Below are 22500 nucleotides of genomic sequence, written 5' to 3' on the forward strand. Positions count from 1 at the left end.
TCACTTTTTGTCACTCACGCCCCCAGACCATAGCGCTGGTTTAATGTGAGTCATTACTGTGTCTTTTTTTTTTTTTTTTTTCAACTTTTTTTAACTCACAGCTTGGGTGAGTGACACACAAATGTCTTAAAAGGTTCTGAGTGTGTGTAAGAAACAGAAGTGTTGTGTTCAAAGCAGTGACAGACAGACAGACAGACAGACAGACAAACAGACAGACAGACAGACAGACAGACAGACACAAACACAGACACACCCAAAACTTCCCTCCATTTGTTTATGGAATACATATACTGTAATTTTCAAGAAGTTGCCCAAGGGTGGGGTTTGTGTGTGTGTGTGTGTGTGTGTGTGTGTGTGTGTTTCCACATGACTAATCTAAAACAAAAATACAAGCTTCATAAGATAGTATCCCAGGAGCATCTCTATACATTCATCCCCATTTTAATATGCCACAGGTTTATGAATATGCACGGATATGCAAATTAGGAAAATTCAGAATATTCTAATATCACTAACATTAGGTTAAGTCAGGTTGATTTACATTGTTATTCTTTCATCTTTGTGTATATTTAACAGCAGCTAAATCATAATATGTTCACATGTTAGCAAATTAAACATCAGCTACTGTAAGTTAGCTAGCTGGCTATCTACCTAAAGTCAATGGTTGTATAGATAAAGGATTAAAGGTACTACATTCTATTGTCATCTTCTTTCAGTTTGCATGTTGGACGTGTTTGGTCCAAATCTTTGGCACTTAATTAGTGACATCACATTTTCAGCTTGATCGTAGCTCCGGCCCTAAATTTCTTTTTGTTTTAAATAATGACTTATCTATAAAACCTGATTCAGCATAAATACAGGAGACATTAATCATGTCTTGAGCTTTAGAGTACACAAATAGGGGTCTGGAGAATCTCAGAGAAGGACATGATCCTGCATTATCCTCAGACTTCAGAATGACTCAACAAATGTCCAGAAGGTTTCAGGGTTGAGTCAAAGAAACCTCACTGGGGTTCATGCAGCATTACAATAAACGTGTCATGGCTGTGCACATGAGGATGATTTAAAAGGATTCTGCAGTTTAGTTTTACAACCTAATCTCTGTTTAGTGTAGGACGTGTGATTACAACAGAGTGGCTACGGAATTTCTTCCATAGAGAAAAGAGCAGAAAATATCTTTACAACAAACGTGACTTATCATGGAAGTCTAAGGGCAAGTGTTCAGGAAATGTTCAGTATGTAACTCGATGTTCAATAAACATTTAAAACACCTGCCATGGACACACTGTAAAACCTGCCCTAGACACACTGTAAAACCTGCCCTAGACACACTTTAACACCTGCCCTAGACACGCTTTAACACCTGCCCTAGACACACTGTAAAACTTGCCCTAGACACACTTTAACTCCTGCCCTAGTCACACTGTAACACCTGCCCTAGTCACACTGTAACACCTGCCCTAGTCACACTGTAACACCTGCCCTAGTCACACTGTAACACCTGCCCTAGTCACACTATAACACCTGCCCTAGTCACACTTTAACACCTGCCCTGGACACACTTTAACACCTGCCCTAGTCACACTGTAACATCTGCCCTAGACACACTTTAACACCTGCCCTAGACACACTGTAACACCTGCCCTAGTCACACTGTAACATCTTCCCTAGACACACTTTAACACCTGCCCTAGTCACACTGTAACATCTGCCCTAGACACACTTTAACACCTGCCCTAGACACACTTTAACACCTGCCCTAGACACACTGTAACATCTTCCCTAGACACACTTTAACATCTGCCCTAGACACACTTTAACATCTGCCCTAGACACACTTTAACACCTGCCCTAGACACACTTTAACATCTGCCCTAGACACACTTTAACACCTGCCCTAGACACACTTTAACATCTGCCCTAGACACACTTTAACATTTGCCCTAGACTCACTTTAACATCTGCCCTAGACACACTTTAACACCTGCCCTAGACACACTTTAACACCTGCCCTAGACACACTGTAACACCTACCCTAGACACACTTTAACACCTGCCCTAGACACACTGTAACATCTTCCCTAGACACACTTTAACACCTGCCCTAGACACACTGTAACACCTACCCTAGACACACTTTAACACCTGCCCTAGACACACTGTAACATCTTCCCTAGACACACTTTAACATCTGCCCTAGACACACTTTAACACCTGCCCTAGACACACTTTAACATCTGCCCTAGACACACTTTAACATCTGCCCTAGACTCACTTTAACATCTGCCCTAGACACACTTTAACACCTGCCCTAGACACACTGTAACACCTACCCTAGACACACTTTAACACCTACCCTAGACACACTTTAACACCTGCCCTAGACACACTTTAACATCTGCCATGGACACACTTTAACACCTGCCCTAGACACACTTTAACATCTGCCCTAGTCACACTTTAACACCTGCCCTAGTCATACTTTAACACCTGCCATGGACACACTTTAACACCTGCCCTAGACTCACTGTAACATCTGCCATGGACACACTTTAACATCTGCCCTAGACACACTGTAACATCTGCCCTAGTCACACTTTAACACCTGCCATGGACACACTGTAACATCTGCCATGGACACACTTTAACATCTGCCCTAGACACACTGTAACATCTGCCCTAGACACACTTTAACATCTTCCCTAGACACACTGTAACATCTGCCCTAGACACACTGTAACATCTGCCATGGACACACTTTAACATCTGCCCTAGACACACTTTAACATCTGCCCTAGACACACTGTAACATCTGCCATGGACACACTTTAACATCTGCCCTAGACACACTGTAACATCTGCCCTAGACACACTTTAACATCTGCCCTAGACACACTGTAACATCTTCTCTAGACACACTGTAACATCTGCCATGGACACACTTTAACATCTGCCCTAGACACACTTTAACACCTGCCATGGACACACTTTAACATCTGCCCTAGACACACTTTAACACCTGCCATGGACACACTTTAACATCTGCCCTAGTCACACTTTAACATCTGCCCTAGTCACACTTTAACATCTGCCCTAGACACACTGTAACATCTTCTCTAGACACACTTTAACATCTGCCCTAGACACACTTTAACATCTGCCCTAGACACACTTGTTCCAACTCAGTAAGCACTGTCCATTAAGTTCGATGGTGAAGGTTTAGCTTGAAACTGGAAGTGAGCTAACTTGTTAGCTACCACACACAGAGGAGGAAATTATTTTAAATTATTATTTACATTTTTGATCGAACTCTTTCCAGGAGGCTGGACCCTTCTGAGCGTCCTCTTCAGATGGTGTACGATTATCTGACCACTATGGGCTACGACGATCCTGTCCGTGTCCAGCAGGAAGCGGCGAACTCCGACCTCAGCTGCATGATCCGCTTCTACTCCGGTGAGTGCACAGAAAAGTGACACACGGTACCGTTTTCTTTTTTCACTAACATTATAGCAGCTATAAACATTTACTCGTTCCTTCACCAGACTCTTATTTCTTACTTGAAGACAACAAGACAAAACTGGCAACTCAGTAATGCAGGAGCATCTTTGTAGGTTCATCCTTATATAAAATGCTGCAAGTTTATGAATATGCATGAATATGCAAATTAGAACAGCTAGAAATATTCTCTGGTTCTTTCACCAGCCTCACCGCAAAAGTGTAAACGTTGACATTGGAGACTCCTTCCGTATAAATGAGGGATGTGGTAGCCTAGTGGTTAAGGTGTTGGGCTACCAATCGGAAGGTTGTGAGTTTGATTCCTACGTCCACCAAGCTGCCACTGCTGGGCCCCTGAGCAAGGCCCTTAACCCTCAATTGCTCAGTTGTATGAAAAAAAAAATTTGATAAAAAAAAAAAGTAAGTCGCTCTGGATAAGGGCATCTGCTAAATGCTGTAAATGGAATGTAAATGGAATGTTACTCAGAGAAAACTCGCAGTAACTCAATAGCGCCTCTGTGGCATCCAGGTTCACCTGCATGTATGTAATATGGTAGGCTTGGGGCATCTTATTCTTATTATCTCAGCATTTATCTGAATCCAATGGATTTGGGTCGTTCCTTATTAGTAAAATGTTTGGAATTCCTCACGGATCATCTGAATCAACCATGTAAATGTTTTAGAGCCGAAGCTCCTGGTCTGTATCCTGTGTTTGTATTTTCTCACATCATTTGTTTATCATTTATCAGTCCTCATCAGTACCCGATGATGAGCGCACACATCAGCAGCGTGACTCACAGCTCGCTGCTGAGACGGGAGAGGACGCAGGACACACTGCCGGAGTGTGAATCTCACCAGTTTAGCACACAAATGTGTGGAAATTCCCAGCAGGCTCCACTAGAACCTCAAGGCTCAGGCTGGAACCTGGGAATTCCCTTTCAGCTGCACAGCTAAAAACGGCGGTTAAGCGTTACGTCAATTGTGCAGCTCGGCACCTCCTCCTTTTATAGGGTGCCATTACTTTTGTTTTGATTGAATGGGTAGGTTTATTTGCTTTCTTTCAAGTCAATATGAAATGACTTGAAAATTACAGTCACTCATTTTGACAGTTCTACATTAGCGAGTCTCTTAATATGCAAATTTTACACAAATGTCGCAAAATGTAGGATACAAACGTTTTTTTGTGTAAATGCTCATATGAAATATTCAGGAATCGATTCCTTTGTATCCGAGGTGATACATGAGACCCACCGTTTATATTTAATCATGTCTACATCGAACTAGACGTCATTGTGTCTTCATGTGCATCGTCTAGGTAAATGGGCGGGGCTGTGATGGAGGCGGGCATTCTTGTGTCCATGTAACCCCGCCCCTTCTGAACTGACGTTGGAAAGACAATGCGCATGGTCTTTATTTTTGAGGCCGACAACATGCGCTCACACACACGCACACACACCCACACGCGTGCACACACACACACTTGAGCAGCATGTGGCACTAAGCAGTTCTAATGATCCTCTTAAAGCAGTTGAGAGGCTTTTGTTTGAGAAAAAATAGGACCTGATGTTCTGTCATGCAGCTGCTATTACTGACCAGTATACTAATAACACTAATACTAATAAAATAACATAACATAACCAGATTCAAAAGTAATGGCACCTCGCTAACCTATGAGACATCACCATGAACTAGGGGTGTGGATTATTATTTAGTTAACAAGACAACAACAAAACCTTATCTTGTGATACCTCTGAGTGTTACACAGTGCTAACACTGGAGACTCCTTCCATTCCTGTTATATGAACTTCTCCTGACATCCTGGAGATTAACCGATCAGAACCTGTTATTTACTGTCAGAGTTGCTGTTATAGGAAATGAATCAGCACGTTGTGACCAATCAGAACGGAGGATTCAGTGTGGACTCTATAAAGATGTCATGACTGGGTAGATTTATGATAATGGTTTGAGCATTAGAGGTAGAAAACATTAATACACTGGAGCATTGTGTGTGTGTGGGATGTGCAGAGGGTCAGCTGTCGCTTCTGGGGGATGTGAGACTCGAGTTCTTGCTGGTGTTCCTCCAGAGCTCTGACAAAGGTGGAGATAAATCATCTTTAGGCCTGGCTTTGGCCATTTAATGAGATATTGATCTAACAGAATGTCGAGAGAAAATGAAAACGAAATACAGGGTGTGTTAAAGTGTGTGTGTGAGAGAGTGATAGAGAGAGAGAGTGTGTGTGTGTGTGTGTGTGTGTATGTATGTTTGCGGGGTGTGGGTGGGAGGTTTTGGGTCAAGGGCTTAAAGGTGTTACTGTTGGACACACAATGATGCCTGAGAGATGGGAGATGGTCTCTGTTTGTGTGAAGCTGATTGCTGTGTGAGTGTTTTTTATCATCATCATCATCATCATCATCATCATCATCATCAGAGAAGAAGAGACTAAAAAGCATCATGTTTATCTAGTGCAGTTTTCTGATCTCCTTTATTCGATCCACATCATTACTCAACGTCCACATCTGGGCTGAGATCTTTTTTTCCGTTATGGAGGCAAAATTATTGAGGGACATCACGATTACTGTGATTGGATCAGCTACAGAGACATCCTCATCATCCTCATCTTCATCTTCATCTTCATCCTCATCATCACGCAACAGGGAGAACGAAGTCCCAGAAAAATTATCTGAACGATTTCTAATAAATCAAAACAACAACAACAAAAAAAAAACCCTTAAAAATCGTTCATTCTTTCGAGTTGTTTTATCTTTAACGAGTCACTCAGATGATTTGTGTTGGGTGTAAATAACTCTGTCAGAGTCAGTTTCCATATAAACACGGCCCTGATGGCTGAACCGGTGATGAACTCTGTGTATCACCTTCACCTCCTGGTGTGATATCTCAGGAACGACCGATTGCTTTTATGTGTGTAAGAATTACATTAAATCATCAAAATATCCAGCAGGCGAACTGATTAGATTTCATAATTGATCCAAAGTCAAAGGTCACAGCAAGGTCAAATGTCTTTAATAGTCTTCTTTTAGTAACTGAGCAACACTATGACTTTATTTTAACGTCTGTAATTGTGATGGATCATGTTCTGGCAGCCATGTTTGCTTTCTTGTGTTTAAACGCGGGATGCACTTATTTCCAGGGATTTCAGAACAGCGTAACAGATATTGCGTCACCGGGTAGGCGTGGCCTATTTGATCATCTAACCCTAACCCTGACCCTAACCATAACCGTAGTTTTTGGTTGTTTATTTGTTTTCTTAGGGGGGCATGGTGGCTTAGTGGTTAGCACGTTCACCTCACACCTCCAGGGTCGGGGTTCGATTCCCGCCTCCACCTTGTGTGTGTGGAGTTTGCATGTTCTCCCCGTGCCTCGGGGGTTTCCTCCGGGTACTCCGGTTTCCTCCCCCGGTCCAAAGACATGCATGGTAGGTTGATTGGCATCACTGGAAAAATTGTCCGTAGTGTGTGATTGCGTGAGTGAATGAGAGTGTGTGTGCCCTGCGATGGGTTGGCACTCCGTCCAGGGTGTATCCTGCCTTGATGCCCGATGACGCCTGAGATAGGCACAGGCTCCCCGTGACCCGAGGTAGTTCGGATAAGCGGTAGAAGATGAATGAATGAATGAATGAATTTGTTTTCTAAAATAAATCCACCTGTATGACATTTTTTTTTTTTTTGAAAAGAGGGCGTTTTTCCAAGACCTCCGTAAACACGCCCACTTTACGTCGTTGTAACGAACCCCCTGGAATTTAGTGAAAGCCATTTAAACGCTGGGCTACAAGCAGAGTTAAAATCCTGCGCTCTTGTTAAGCTTCTATAGTGAAAGGGTTTAAAACAAAAGTTTGTACTCTGAGCTGAAGTGGAAAAAGTGGTCAAAATGTTAAAAATCACTCTCACTCACTCATTTTCTACCGCTTATCTGAACTACCTCGGGTCACGGGGAGCCTGTGCCTATCACAAGGTGGAGGTGGGAGTCGACCCCCAACCCTGGAGGTGTGAGGTGTGAACGTGGTAACCACTAAGCCACCGTGCCCCCCTGTTAAAAATCATGATATATTTAAATAAACGAGTGTAAGTCACATGTTAGCGCCGTATCTGGATGTTTCTGAACGTAAACGTGGCCGCAGAGGCCAGATTTGAAAAACGATTATATAAACGTCTGAAAGTGCTTAGAAATGAAACCGGACGAATGAACGGACAAACATCAAAGGTTAAATCTTTTCTCTCTTTTCTTCTTTGATCTCTGGCCGTCGTAGGCGTTTCTCTCTAATAAAGGAACCGGAGATTAACCGCCATTTTATTGCACCGGTTTTTTATTTATTTATTTTCTAAACTTGTGAAAGGTGTGAATGGAAAGCACTGCAGGGAGGTGAAAGGGAAAATCTGTCCATCTGACTCTAACATCGATCCAGAGCGTTCGCCACAGTCGCTCGCACCTTATCAGCTTTCTAAACAAAAGACGCTCGGCCGGGAATCGAGCCGTGTTTCGATCCTTTCCTCCGTGGCTCCTTCAGGTTTCTAAGAGCAAAGAGAGAGGAGGTTTAACTTGGGTTAAGTGAGGAGGAGTTACTTGGCAGGTCTCAGGAGGGAAAACACAATCTCTGATGTTTAAGATATTTATGGGGGAAAAAGTTACTTACGTCCTTTAGATTCGGTTTGAGTGTTTGACTCGTGGTGGCTCTGAGACCTGCACCGGAGTCTGACGTGTCCTTTAGAGATCCTGCAGTGCAGCCAGCAGCGACTCCGTAATCAGACTGAAGGAGGTGAATTTAATGTGGCCAAAACCTGACATCCATCAAACTGACTGCATTTGGGGAGGATGAGCTCAGGGCTTTGAGCATCAGCCAATTTGAGCATCTCTCTCTCTCTCTCTCTCTCTCTCTCTCTCTCTCTCTCTCTCTCTCACACACACACATTTTGTGAGAAAGGTAGAAGTTTTGTAAGATTATTCCTTATATAATGACTGTCCTATAGTTGTGGAGTTCTGGATTGTGATTAGTCGATTATTTAACATTTCATGGAAGGAGTCTCCAGTGTCAGAGCGTCATAACAGTCAGAGGTAAAGCAAGAACGTCACGTTTTTTTTTTGTTTTTTTGTTTTTTTTTACGAGAGATTTTTAATTGTTGCTGTTACGATAAACGGATAAAATGGACGTGTTTATAGGCATGTTGAGTCATCACATAGCCCTGTCGTTGATTATTTTCCTGTAACAACAGGGTTATGTGGTTAGGCAGAATTTATGACGATCTGACCGCTCTCTCTTTCTGTGCGTGTGTGTGTGTTGTGTGTGTGTGTGTTTGTGTGTGTGTGTGCATATGAAGTGTTGAACAGTATGAGATTGGACACAAACAGACAAAGTCTTTATTACACAGCTGTGTTTGTTTCTGTTTGAACCCATTGACCTAGTAGTGTATGTGTGTGTGTGTGTGTGTGTGTGTGTGTTTGTGTGTGATTGGGAACTGACCAGTACATGTGACATCATTTTCTGGCATTTTTTCCTTTATTTTTTTTTCCTGAACTGTACGACACATATGGGCCTAATTAGCACATGGAGTGTGTGTGTGTGTGTGTGTGTGTGTGATATTGTGACAGCTGACACACAGTTGGGCTCCATGTTAAACTTACGAAATTATTATTTGATATCTCATAGCATTTTTGTAGAAACCATCATCACTGATATTAATACCTGTGTTTGTGTGCGTGTGTTTGTGTGTGTGTGTGTGTGTGTGTTACTGTGACAGCTGCTGCTCAGCAGGGCTTTAATCATTATATTTATCTTTCCTTATTGATATTATTTTGTATAATCTTTTTATTGATGCATGTGTGTGTGTGTGTGTGTTTGTGTATATGTGTGTGTTTGTGTGTGTGTGCAGAGCGTCCTGTAAACGCAGACCAGCAGGACCGGACCCTCCTGAAAGGTGTGTTCAACGTGCGCAAGGGCAAGACGCAGCTGCACAAGTGGGCGGAGCGACAGGTGATCCTGTGCGGCACGTGTCTCATCGTGGCGTCTGTAAAGGACAGTCTGACGGGGAAGATGCACATCCTGCCTCTGGTCGGGGGGAAGGTGAGACGCCTGTCTTCTGTCCTTTTAAACCTGGTCCTGGTGTCAGAACAGAGCCGCAGATTTATTACGATTTTTGATAATCCAATCTACTTTTCCAAAAATAAATAAAGGACAATCTCACGCAGTCACGTCGCCGTTAGCGCCGAAGTCCAAAACGCTCGGACGACCAATCAGGACTCGGGAAGCTGTCAGAATATTTGTCAGACGTTTTTCCCAAAAAAAACTAATAAAAATATGATATTTACATCACAGTCCTGCTCTCTGATGCAGCAAGTCACTTCTCTGCTTCTTAATAAAGTTATTAATTAACAAAACAACACAAAAATACAACTATACAATTACACAAAAATAGCTCGCAACAATAAAGTCACATAATTTAAACAATTCAATTCATTTGTTTTGTGATTTTAACAGTTCACATTGTCTCAACGCTGCTATACAGAAGTATAGAAACAGAATAATAAAAAATAAAATTTAAAGTTTTAAAATTATTATTTATCTCTAACATTTATCCCCGATGACAAGCCTGAGGTGACGGTGGTGAGGAAAAACCTCTCTGAGATGATACGAGGAAGAAACCTTGAGAGGAACCAGACTCAGAAGTGAACCTCATCCTCATTTAGGTGACACTGGACAGGAAATAATGTCAATGGAAATAATGTCGTTTCTACGACAGTTTATAATCCAGTGGAATTGTGTGACCAAGAGCTCCTGAGGAACTAACAGGTCAGAGTCATTACTGAGTTCATTACAGACTTAACACTGATTCCTTCCTGCTGAAGACCCGAGCACAAAGATGACCGACGTAACATCAGATCAAAGACAGTGTGATGGGTTCTTAGTGGTTGTATTGTTTGATCTGTCCTCAGCATTGTGAGACCATTCAGTGTTTTCTAGGTCATTAATAGTACTTTATAATCAACGTGAAATTTAACTGGAAGCCAATGCGGAGTGGCTAAGATAGGAGTGACGTGTTCATACATGAGATCATTACGGACTTAACGCTAATTCCTTCCTGCTGGTCTTCAAAAGCTGAAAAGAAATCCAGGATAACCTTTTAGAGAATATCCATCAATTAAAAAATGGTCCCAAACTTCATATATCCCGTGAAGTGACAGTAAATAATTCTGAACCAACATGATTCACCTAAAATCCCGGATTCAGGTCTGAGTCATTCGTCTAAAAATAATCATCAACTGCTTAAGCTCAACAATCCAAAAGGAATAGATATTAACAAGCTTAGCTGAAGGAGATAAGGAAGATCGCCAGTGATGTCCATCTTCTGACATAATATGGATCAACTTTGGTGTCAACGATAACAGCCCAAAAAAAAAAAAAAGTCATATAATCCAACACAGTGATCTTCCTGGAAGCTCACACGAGGAGCCTCCAGGTATAAGCATGTACTTAACACGCTAAACGCTTAGGATTTGACTACAAGATCCTTTTTACGATCCTGAAAGTCTATTTAAACATTAAAGGTCCATAGATTGACACTTCCTCAAACTTGACTACATCCTTCTGCCCACTTACCCGAATAAAAAGCCGTTTATTATTACTTTAGCGCCCCTCGTGGTAAGGTGGAACACGATAGCTAAATGTAACAGAGTTAATTCGGTTATATTGTAAAGATTAAAGGGAAACAGATTAATCGTAGAAACAATCTAGAGGACGAGGGGAACTCTGAAGGAGCCGGAGAGAGGACGACCGGACGACCTCAGGACAGCCGGGACGTGTGGTGGAAACCCAACACTGCTGATCATCCAGAGAAGATCCTGAGTGTTAAGCATGGTGTTGGTAGCGTTACGTTTCACCTTAAGTTTAGTCTTGTTTCTACGTCTGAACGCCTGCATTCAAATCAGTGACACGAATCTGCATAGATCAAACGATTAGCATAACGCTAACGTGGGATCCTCTCACACCTCACATGCTCTGTCCTGTCCAGGTGGAGGAAGTGAAGAGGAGGCAGCACTGCCTGATGTTCAGCTCGGCCGGACCTCAGGCTCACACTTACTATGTGAACTTCGACACGCTGGCTGAGTATCAGCGCTGGCATCGGCAGGCCTCGAAAGTAAGAATGTTTTTTTTTTCATCAGGTCAATCGTCAGGGTTTTGATTTCGAGAGAAATTAAAGTCTGACTTGAGATATTACAGTGTTTTTACTACTCACTCTTTTGTCACAGAATATGTGTGCGTGTGTATGCGTGTGTGTGCGTGTGTGTGCGTGTGTGTGTGTGTGTGTGTGTGTGTGTGTGTGTGTGTGTTGTAAACATGGAGAATTTCCACACAGCTACTTCACTTCTTGGGACAAACTAGGAACTATAATGTATATATATATATATATATAGGGGGCGTGTCCTTATTCTCATATACAATTATTTCCATCATGACTCAATAAATATGTAATTACATAACACTAATAAAAATACACAGATACAAACATAACACACAGTTTATTTTTTTATTTGCCAAAAAATAAAAGCAAGTCAACTAATATGTATATATTAAAAATATATATTTCTTACATATTTCATCTTAGTAAGTGATAATATCTTGAATATGAAGTCAAATTCATCGTCTATTTCTGAATAAATAATAGAGTAAAACATAAAACATCTTAACTTTTACACTTTCTTCTTAATCTTAATCTTAATCTCTAGAGAGAGACAGAGAGAGAGAGACAGAGAGAGACACAGACAGAGACACAGAGAGAGAGAGAGAGAGAGAGAGACAGAGAGAGAGAGAGAGACAGAGAGAGAGAGAGAGAGAGAGAGAGAGAGAGAGAGAGAGAGAGAGAGAGAGAGAGAGAGACAGAGAGAGAGAGACAGAGAGAGAGAGAGAGAGAGAGAGAGAGAGAGAGACACAGAGAGACACAGACAGAAACACACACAGAGAGAGAGAGAGAGAGAGAGAGAGAGAGAGAGAGAGAGAGAGAGAGAGAGAGACAGAGAGAGAGAGACAGAGAGAGAGACAGAGAGAGAGAGAGAGAGAGAGAGAGACAGAGAGAGAGACACAGAGAGAGACACACACAGAGAGAGAGAGAGAGAGAGACAGAGAGAGAGAGAGAGAGAGAGAGAGAGAGAGAGAGAGAGAGAGAGAGAGAGAGAGAGAGAGACAGAGAGAGAGAGACAGAGAGAGAGACAGAGAGAGAGAGACAGAGAGAGAGACAGAGAGAGAGAGAGAGAGAGAGAGACAGAGAGAGAGACACAGAGAGAGACACACACAGAGAGAGAGAGAGAGAGAGAGAGAGAGAGAGAGAGAGAGAGAGAGAGAGAGAGAGAGAGAGAGAGACACAGAGAGAGAGACACAGAGAGAGAGAGAGAGAGAGAGAGACACAGAGAGAGAGACACAGACAGAGACACACACAGAGAGAGAGAGAGAGAGACACAGAGAGAGAGACACAGACAGAGAGACACACAGAGAGAGAGAGAGAGAGAGACACAGACAGAGAGAGAGAGAGAGAGATGAAAGATGAAAATCTCACTCTGTCTTTATATAATAACATTTAGATTTTGATTCCTGGCATTTGGTCGACGTCTTTATCCAGAGTGACGTGAAGGGTTTTAAAGTGACTGAATACATCAGAACTGCTGTACCTCTAGGACACAGACTAATGATACCATGAATCGAAAACTTATACTGTATATAAACAGACAGGAAATTTGATCAGATACAATAGGACTTCCTCCTCGCTGTCATGGACCAGGCCTGGTTTCTGTAGTAACCCTGCATCATCTTCTTCTTCTTCTTCTTTTCTTCTAGATTTCTAGCCATTTATTCCATCTGGACTCCACTCACTACCTTCTTTCCTAAAGTGCATCCTGTAACGTGCCAAATGACAGATTTTGCCCGAGCGAATATTATATATTTTGTAACAGGAAAATCGAACGTGAGCTTTAAGCTGCGAGTCACATGACCCGATATCAGATATAGATATGAGCACATTAGAGGTGGGGCAGAGGCAAAAAAAATTACCCTCTAGGTGCTCTAACAGTGGAGAAGGTGTGAGTGCCCTAAATTCTGCCCTGCAAATGGGGAAACATCACGATGACACAATGTTCCTCAAACTTGCAGGAAAATGAAAAGAAATACTCTTCTGATCTGTGAAAAAATATGATCCAAGCTGTTTACACACACACACACACACACACACACACACACACACACACACACACACACACTGCGATATCTGATGTGTGTTGGAAATCAATGTTAATGTAAAACACTGGGATTGGAACGGAAACTGATTTATAGGACGTTTTCTCTCGGTATAAACAGTCGTCTGATGTCGTGTCTGTGAGTCTGATCTAAAATAAATCAGGACTCTGTCGTTCTTTCGGTGCGTTTTAGACGTGTGTTTGTCCCTCTGTTGACGATCTTACACTGAATTTTAGTGATGAAGAGAAATCTGAGCTGCTTTTTAGATGAACAAACACTCGGAGCATCTCAGAGAACAGAAATGGGTTTGATATCAACATTTATTCTGAACATACAAACATCTGTGTGGGAGAAAAAAAACATTTTTGTTTATCTGGATCTTTTCTATGAAAATATCACCTCTAGTATTGTAGAGAAAAAACAGAAATAGTGATGAAACTCTACAAAGTCTTAAAGTCCTGAGTGTCTACTTTTATATGAGCTTCTTATTAACACCACTGTGGAGTGAGACGCGAGGAAGACGTTCAGTCATCTACACGGACAGACTATGTCTTTTCTGGGAAGGTAAAGGGACGTGTCTTCATCTTCATGAACGTTTGAGCACAAACAGGGCCTGAGTGAGGAGGAGAGCTGTTTAATATGATGAGAGAGGAAATAAAATCTGAGAAGTCTGACGCGCCGCTGACGTCTGGAGATCTTATCTCTTCTCTTTGCTCCACTCTCAAAGAGTGTCTTTATGAAACAACACCACAAAGCCAACAGCCACACACACACACACACACACACACGGACACATACACACTTTATTTCTCATGTTTCCTTAAATATCATGGTGTGTCATGTCACCATAGATGCCATAATACGGCTGAAGCATTTCAGTCTGTGGAAAATCGAGTCAGACGCAGACTGTCTTTCTCACACGCTGTCTGCTTCTCACTAACCGTCTTACATACTACAGGTGTGTCTCGAGAGCTCACCGGCATCTCTCTCACACTCTTAATATATGTATATATATATATATATATATATATATATATATATATTTCCATGAAGTGTGGCTGACAAAACACGAACTGTATCAAAAAAATTAAATTAGCTGCATTAAAAATTCATTATTCTTTTATTTCATGTCTTTTGTTAAATGTGCAAAAAAAAAAGAAAAAAGTCTGCTGTCATTAAGTTTATTTAAAGGTGCGGTCTCCGATGTTTGAAAGCCAATGTTGACATATAAAATCACCAAAACAAACACGCCCCTAACCCAAATGGGTCCCACCCCTGTATTGATAGCTCCGCCCACACATCCATACGTAACCCAGGCGACTAATGGACAGAAATGTGTCTTTATCATAGCTGAAGGGAAGAACAATACGATTGTAGATAAACAAACAAGCAAAAATGACACACAAACATAATCATGTAAAGGACAAAGACATATATTAGTTCTGTGTAACAAAACAAAACCAACGTTACTCACCTATCGAGAAGGAAAAAAGCGCCTCGGCGTCTTAAGTAAAGTTGGTCACATATTCACAGATTGGAGTTTCCCGAGTCAATAACTCCTGAGCTAAACGCTGTTACTACACAAAACACGGTTGTAGCTGCGTCTCTACATTACTACGATAGAAAAGAGGTGTTATTTGTGTAGTAACAGTGTTTAGCTCAGGAGTTATTGACTCAGGAAACTCCAATCTGTGAATATGTGACCAACTTCCTGCTCCTTCAGTTCTCTCCAGCGCTGGAAAGCTGATCCTATATTAACACGTCCTACTTCTTTCCTTATCGTAAGCCTTTCTTCTCTTTCTTTCTTTGTTTTTATCCTCCATGTCAATGTTAAAACCGCTTTCTGATAATGTCACACATGCGCACTGAACACTCTCTCCGCCCATATAGACAAGACACGCCCCTTTCTGCTCATTGGCTACACGTTTGTTTTGTATTTGTTTTGTTTTCGGACCGACTCAGTTTTCTGAAGCATTTCTCAAACAACGGAGACCCCACCTTTAAGTTTTTAATTATTTAAAAAAAATAAAGTTATAAATTTAGTTTAGATAAAATAATTTGTCATGATATTTCTATCATCGTATTGTCATATTCTTCAGTCCTATGTACGAGGGAGACGATTTTCTGGACGTGTTTATTTTATTCTTTATCCTGAAAACAAACTAGTTATTAAAAATAAAAAGAAATATATACGTGTTTGCTCAAAATTAATGATGAAAGTGATGTTTTAGTCGAGGAAAACTGTCATAAGTAAAATGTCAGAATTTGGTGAAAAGTGAAACTTTTTTCTTTTATTTTTGTGTTTCTCGATTAAAAAAAAAAATCCAAACAAAAACAACATAAAAACAAAGCCCACTTTTTGATCCCGCTAATGTATTGGCACCCAGGTGCTCTGTGCTGACAAACATGTATTGTGTTTTATTTGCTGTAATAATTTGGCTTGTGAAAGAAAAACGTACCGTAAAATAAGTTAAACGTCCGTCACATCGCTGGACTCCGCCCACTGGCTCCAGAGAAATCTCTCCTACTTTTGTTGGCATTATGAGAAATGGAGACATTCGGAAAGTTCTGGGTTTTGACTGACATCCGTATCATGACCTAAAGGAACGGTTCTATTCGGTTTAGAACCTTAAATGTTTCTTCATAGGCAGAACCCAAAACGGTTCTTTCTATAGAATCATTTTGAAGGTTTCATTAAAAGAATCCAGTGTGGTTCTCTGAATCTAATTAAGATGGTTCTAAACCAAAAACCCATCCCAACTCATTCATAAACACACAATTTCAAAACATTTCGCATCCCAGATTCAAAACATCTACCTACAGACAAAACTCCAAAAGTAATGGCACCCATTTCATCTAAGCTTCCTCACTCTCCAAGGGTTCGTCAGGCAGTTGTGGTTTTATTGGCTAAGTACAGAATCTTCTGTGGTGTGTGTGTGTGTGTGTGTGTGTGTGTGTGTAGGTGGTGTCTCAGACGATCAGTTTGGTGGATTTGTCCTGCTACAGTCTGGAGGAGGTTTCTGAATATCTCTTCTACAGCCAGGACGTCACACACCTCAACCTGCGCCACAACTACATCAGTCTGGAGGGTCCTGGAGGTCTTTGCAACTTTAACAGGTAGAGACTTTAATAAAATGTCCCACGTTACAGTCTGTTAAACCTCACTGCTGCGTGTGAGTCGACGTCATTAAGATAAAAAAAACATTCCAGGTTACATAACGCATCGACCTTCAGTGCACAGCGTTCGTGTCAGACACAGAGTGAGAACAAAACCATACCAGATGGTGCTATTAATGTTAATAGTCAACTTCTTGTATTGGCGTTTTACTGTTTGAGCTGGAAACATTGTGTGTTTATGTGCCACGACGGGAAGCGGCCAGAATTTGACAGCACAAGATTTATGTAAGGAATCAAATCTGACTGTCTGGACTTTAGAATCTGATCCACGATGAAACGATGAAAGAAACGATGGATATTTACTGTGAAGTAGAAAGTCAACACAGCGAAACTATATCCATATCTGTATTCGGATACAACGCTAAAGTGGGCGTGGCCTAAAGCAAACAATGTTATTTATTCATTTATTCTTTAATTAAACAGGGATTACGACACAGTGCCTCAGGAAAACTGCTGTTTTTTTTGTACCAATTTCTGCACAAACTCGGAAAAAAATACATTTTCGAGTCAATCGAGAGCATTTCGTTGTTTATGCATTTAATTATATAATAATTAAATCATTAAATTTAATATAATTTAGTGAAAAACATGCAAAAATGTTGCATGTAGCTTTGGAACTTGTTGCTGAAGTCGAACAAAATGGCTAAACAAAAACAAACGTTTGCTCGAACAGTTTCATCTTTCACTCTCAATCATTCATTCATCTTCTACCGCTTATCCGAACTACCTCGGGTCACGGGGAGCCTGTGCCCATCTCAGGCGTCATCGGGCATCAAGGCAGGATACACCCTGGACGGAGTGCCAACCCATCACAGGGCACACACACACACTCATTCACTCATGCAATTACGCACTAGGGACAATTTTCCAGAGATGCCAATCAACCTACCATGCATGTCTTTGGACCGGGGGAGGAAACCGGAGTACCCGGAGGAAACCCCCGAGGCACGGGGAGAACATGCAAACTCCACACACACAAGGTGGAGGTGGGAATCGAACCCCCAACCCTGGAGGTGTGAGGTGAACGTGCTAACCACTAAGCCACCGTGACCCCCTCACTCTCAATCATTTGAAGTTATTTTAAAAGGTTCAATATCAATTTATTTTCAGATATTTATGCGTAAAGTCCAGGTCTTGTAAATCTCAGGCTCAAGTTAATTGTCATAAAAATATAAATAGTTGTTTTTTTTAAATCAGGAAGTGAATTTGCACCTATGTGTTTTAAGAGAATATCACGACACGTGGATTATTTGCCCCTTCACTGTGTGGTTTAGTAAGCAGAGAGCCATTTCTGTAGGTCGTGACAACAAGCGAAAGCAGTGTGTTTAATTTTTATTACGTCCCTGACAGAAAAGATGGTATCAGTTTATTGAAATGAAAAGATCTCTAAATACGTGGCTGTGTGAGTTAATGATTGTACATCTTATCTTCTTATCTTCTGTATGTGTGTGTGTGTGTGTGCTGTAGGTTCACTCAGCTGAAAAGTCTGAACCTGTCTCACAACCGACTCGGCGTGTTCCCAGAGGCCTTGTGTGAAATCCCGACTCTCTCCGAGCTCAACCTGTCCTGTAACGGACTCGACTCCGTGCCCACTCGCATCGGAAACCTCCAGAGGTCTGCAATCTCGTCATTCCCACAGTCTCACAGTTCGAAACGGTTTTTATTGTAGAAACAATATAATCCACCTGATAAAGGTACAGGGTACGTGCAGCAGTGATATCACTGGCCACGCCCCTAATCATAAACACATTATGGCTGTTAAAGAGAATATGATACTGACCTTAAAGTTTATAGCATGTCTGCATGCTGTGATCCATAGTCTGGCGATTATGAATATTCATCATCATTAGCATAATTAGATGCAAATGAGCAAGAGTGCTATGTTTTTTTTAAGATCATATTTTTTAACCTATTTATCTAACAACAACAACAATAATAATAATAATAATAATAATAATAATAATAATAATAATAAATAAAAGCAGCTACAAATGCTTTTCAAAGCCAAAGGAACAACATAGAAGCAAATTAGGAATGAATAGGCAAATAAAAATAACGGTAAAGTAGCAATAAAATACATTATATATATATATCACTGCTATATATATATATATATATATATAAAAAGATTTGGACAAAACCGAGAACTATAAATCAGTTTAAACTCAGTTGGTGATTCTGAATGAACTCACATACCTCATGTTCAAATTATTAGATGCAGCATTTGGAAACTTCTGGAAACAAATAACTAGATAACTTAACTAGGCTTCTGCGAAATAAACCCGTGAGGATAAATCCTGAGTAATCTGAGCTTATTCTTCATCATGTACTAGCAAGCTAACAGACTTAGCAGAGCTTACTGAGGTCATTCTGTTAGGGATGACCGGCAGTACATGGTGGGGGTTCCTAATTTGCATATTCATCATTTTTATGATGAGTTATAAACCATCAAATAAATTAAGAGAGAAGTAAATAAATTTAGGTTTCAGAGATGAACATGTTTATATAATGGTTTAACCCTGAGATGTTTTTCTAATTACTACAATACTCTTTAAAATCATTTGAATCTTTTCCTTCTTGGATGTATATTTGGAAAATAACATTAAAATTATTATTGTGCTTTAAAAATAATTAAGTTGTGCTTTCGGTGTATTTCTGTTTGTAAAATATTATTTAAAATAAATCTAATAAAATAAACATTCACACACAAAAGTCACATCTAATGGTGATTTTTTAAAAATCATATTTATATAATAATATTTTGGTGTATTATACAACGGACTACAGGAACAGACACACGACGTTACAGGAGACACAAAAAATAATATTTTTAAAGTGATTTTAATGAATTAATATTATATTTTATTGCACTGTGAAACAAATAAATAAATACAAACTAATATTAAAAAAATATTTTTAAAAAATTGATTTAAAAAGTAACAAATCAAAAACAAAAAATTAGACAATAATTAATAAATAGATATAAAAAAAAAAAAAATACCAGAGAAGAAATGACTTAAATAATAAATTTAAAAAAGGGTTTAATAAATATTATCTAAACCTTTATAAACATTAAATGTAAAGAGGTTGGCAGATCTTGTAAAATTCCAGACATTCGTAGAGTATTTGTGTTGTTGTTTTTTTTTTTACTGTGTTACGTGACGTATAAGATTTTTACATTTAATACGTTTTTCATGTGTTTTTTATCTCTCTTCCAGCCTGCAGACTCTCTCTCTGGATGGGAATCACTTGAGCTCCCTGCCTGATGAGATGGGGGATCTGGCACAGCTCTGCAGTCTTGGGCTCTCCTTCAACACGTTCCCTCACATCCCCGCCGTGTTGGAGAGGCTCAGCGCTGTGGACCGGCTGCTCATGGCCGGGAACCGAGTCGAAGCCTTGGAACTCAGCAGACTGCTGAGGATGAGTCACGTCAAGAACATCGACTTACGGTGAGCCCAGGGTGCATCAGGGTGCTTTATTTAAGCCACCACAAACAAGTACACACGAGCTGCTACTGATTGGATCAGTAACTAAATGAGTACCGGTGCTGAATCTGGTTCTGGCTTCCTACAGAAAACCAAGAGAGGTGAACAAAGGCATGTGGGCGGAGCTAGAAATTGTTCTGCTCTCATCTCTTATGTTGTAGAGTCTTTAGGATCATGGTTTTGAAATATACTCAATTGTTTCATATTCATTTTTTTAAAAAATGGCGTAACGTCTTGTATAAAGTTAAAGTATTGGCACCCCCGCTAGTCTCCGCCCGCTGTCACAGTCCAGTCTCTTTATTACACAATAAAGGATCGAACTGCAAAATCGGTCGTCGTTCAAGAATCGAGGTCTCGTTCCATCGAGCGTCACAAGTACAGACAGTTTTCTCCTGAGCTGTGCGACAGGTGGCAAAATCAGCCGACAAGAGCGATATTGCTCTGATAGGTATAACAGAGGGTTGGAAGAAGGACTTGATATTGATGTGTTCTTCATTTACATACTCATGTATATTCATAAGTGCTAATGAAGGTGGAAGGCTGGGGAATGATTTTTTAGTCATTTTTGGAATGGATTGTCCTGGAGGACTTTAATGATGTTTCTCCTCTGGTGTCTCTCGTTTCTTAGAGAAATGCAGCCAAACGCCAGATGTGAACAGATGGGTGTGAATTGGTGATAAATAATTAAAAAGAAAAAAAGGACAATAAAAGTAATGAATCAGACTTTGAATTATTTGGGTTTTTGTCATGTTTTATAATTATGATTATTTTTAAATATCAAATTTAGCAAGTTCAATATGGTGTCTAAAGCTACAAAGCATCACGCTCTAGAAGGCAAAGGGATATAAAACCATTTACAAATAAATCTCAAATAACCGATTAAATTAACAAAAAATTTTGGAAGGGATTTTCTACCGGGGGCCACGGTGGCTTAGTGGTTAGCACGTTCGCCTCACACCTCCAGGGTTGGGGGTTCGATTCCCACCTCCACCTTGTGTGTGTGGAGTTTGCATGTTCTCCCCGTGCCTCGGGGGTTTCCTCCGGGTACTCCGGTTTCCTCCCCTGGTCCAAAGACATGCATGGTAGGTTGATTGGCATCTCTGGAAAATTGTCCGTAGTGTGTGAGTGCGTGAGTGAATGAGTGTGTGTGTGTGTGTGCCCTGTGATGGGTTGGCACTCCGTCCAGGGTGTATCCTGCCTTGATGCCCGATGACGCCTGAGATAGGCACAGGCTCCCCGTGACCCGAGGTAGTTCGGATAAGCGGTAGAAGATGAATGAATGAATGAATTTTCTACCGGAGCAAAACTGTGATTATGTTTCTGAGCCCCACCTGAAAACGAGCCCAAACGAGCATAAATAACGTCTTCTGTTTTAGTTTTGTTTTGAAAATTCACTCAAACTTTAAAATGTTACGGTTAAACAAATAAACACGAACATTGTCCAATACAGAAATGATTTGGGGGTTGAGAGAAACATACGGTTTACTGGAGTTTTGTGATATCACAAAATAAGTTGACCAATCACGTCCCATATGCAAATGAGTTCTAACCTGGTTAGTGATGATCACACTGTGGTTGCTCTTAAGATAAGATAAAAGACTTTTACTGTTTAACGTCGCTATGGCTCTATGCATCTACTCTCAGGCCTGATGAGTTGCCTTCAGCTAAATATTTACATGAATATGTTTGTAATAAATCTGGACAAACCGCAAACAGACGACATGCTACAGAAGCCATTCAGACCGCGGGCCTGTAAGTTAATGCTCCCGACATCCTCGGGTCAGGTCGAGCTTTTGTAGTTTCCGCTCACTTTTTAATTACGATACTGAGTTTGACTTGTTCTCTGTGTGGGGTTTTAAATTTAAAGGGATTTGTGAACAGAACTCTTAAGAGATGGTTTTGTGCTGCTGTGGGAACACGAGGAGAGAGAAAGAAGAAAGAGACGGATGACAGGACGGTTTTTTTATTTTTCATTAAACATGTCCGAGTAGATCACAAATCCTCCATCTGATTTTAATAAACATAATCAGAACGAGGTTTATCCTAGACTCTGGCATGTTTTGTTAAAAAACGGCCGTCAGGTAAAGTTTATGAAGAAACACGATTGAATC

The 22500-nt window shown here is 40.7% G+C and overlaps 1 protein-coding gene across 2 annotated transcripts in view; it reads left to right on the forward strand.

Annotated features, from left to right (window-relative positions):
• phlpp2 (PH domain and leucine rich repeat protein phosphatase 2) overlaps nucleotides 1-22500 on the forward strand; it is a 49477-nt gene that overhangs the window by 5092 nt on the left and 21885 nt on the right. For both annotated transcript variants that reach the window (XM_060871764.1, XM_060871842.1), the window contains exons 3-8: nucleotides 3320-3453; nucleotides 9379-9569; nucleotides 11515-11640; nucleotides 16690-16844; nucleotides 18372-18518; nucleotides 20123-20353. In XM_060871764.1, the coding sequence (XP_060727747.1) occupies nucleotides 3320-3453; nucleotides 9379-9569; nucleotides 11515-11640; nucleotides 16690-16844; nucleotides 18372-18518; nucleotides 20123-20353 (984 nt within the window). The remainder of the gene's footprint in view (nucleotides 1-3319; nucleotides 3454-9378; nucleotides 9570-11514; nucleotides 11641-16689; nucleotides 16845-18371; nucleotides 18519-20122; nucleotides 20354-22500) is intronic.

This window comes from Tachysurus vachellii, chromosome 1 (genome assembly GCF_030014155.1).
Source record: "Tachysurus vachellii isolate PV-2020 chromosome 1, HZAU_Pvac_v1, whole genome shotgun sequence".
In the NCBI taxonomy this organism is placed as follows: domain Eukaryota; kingdom Metazoa; phylum Chordata; class Actinopteri; order Siluriformes; family Bagridae; genus Tachysurus; species Tachysurus vachellii.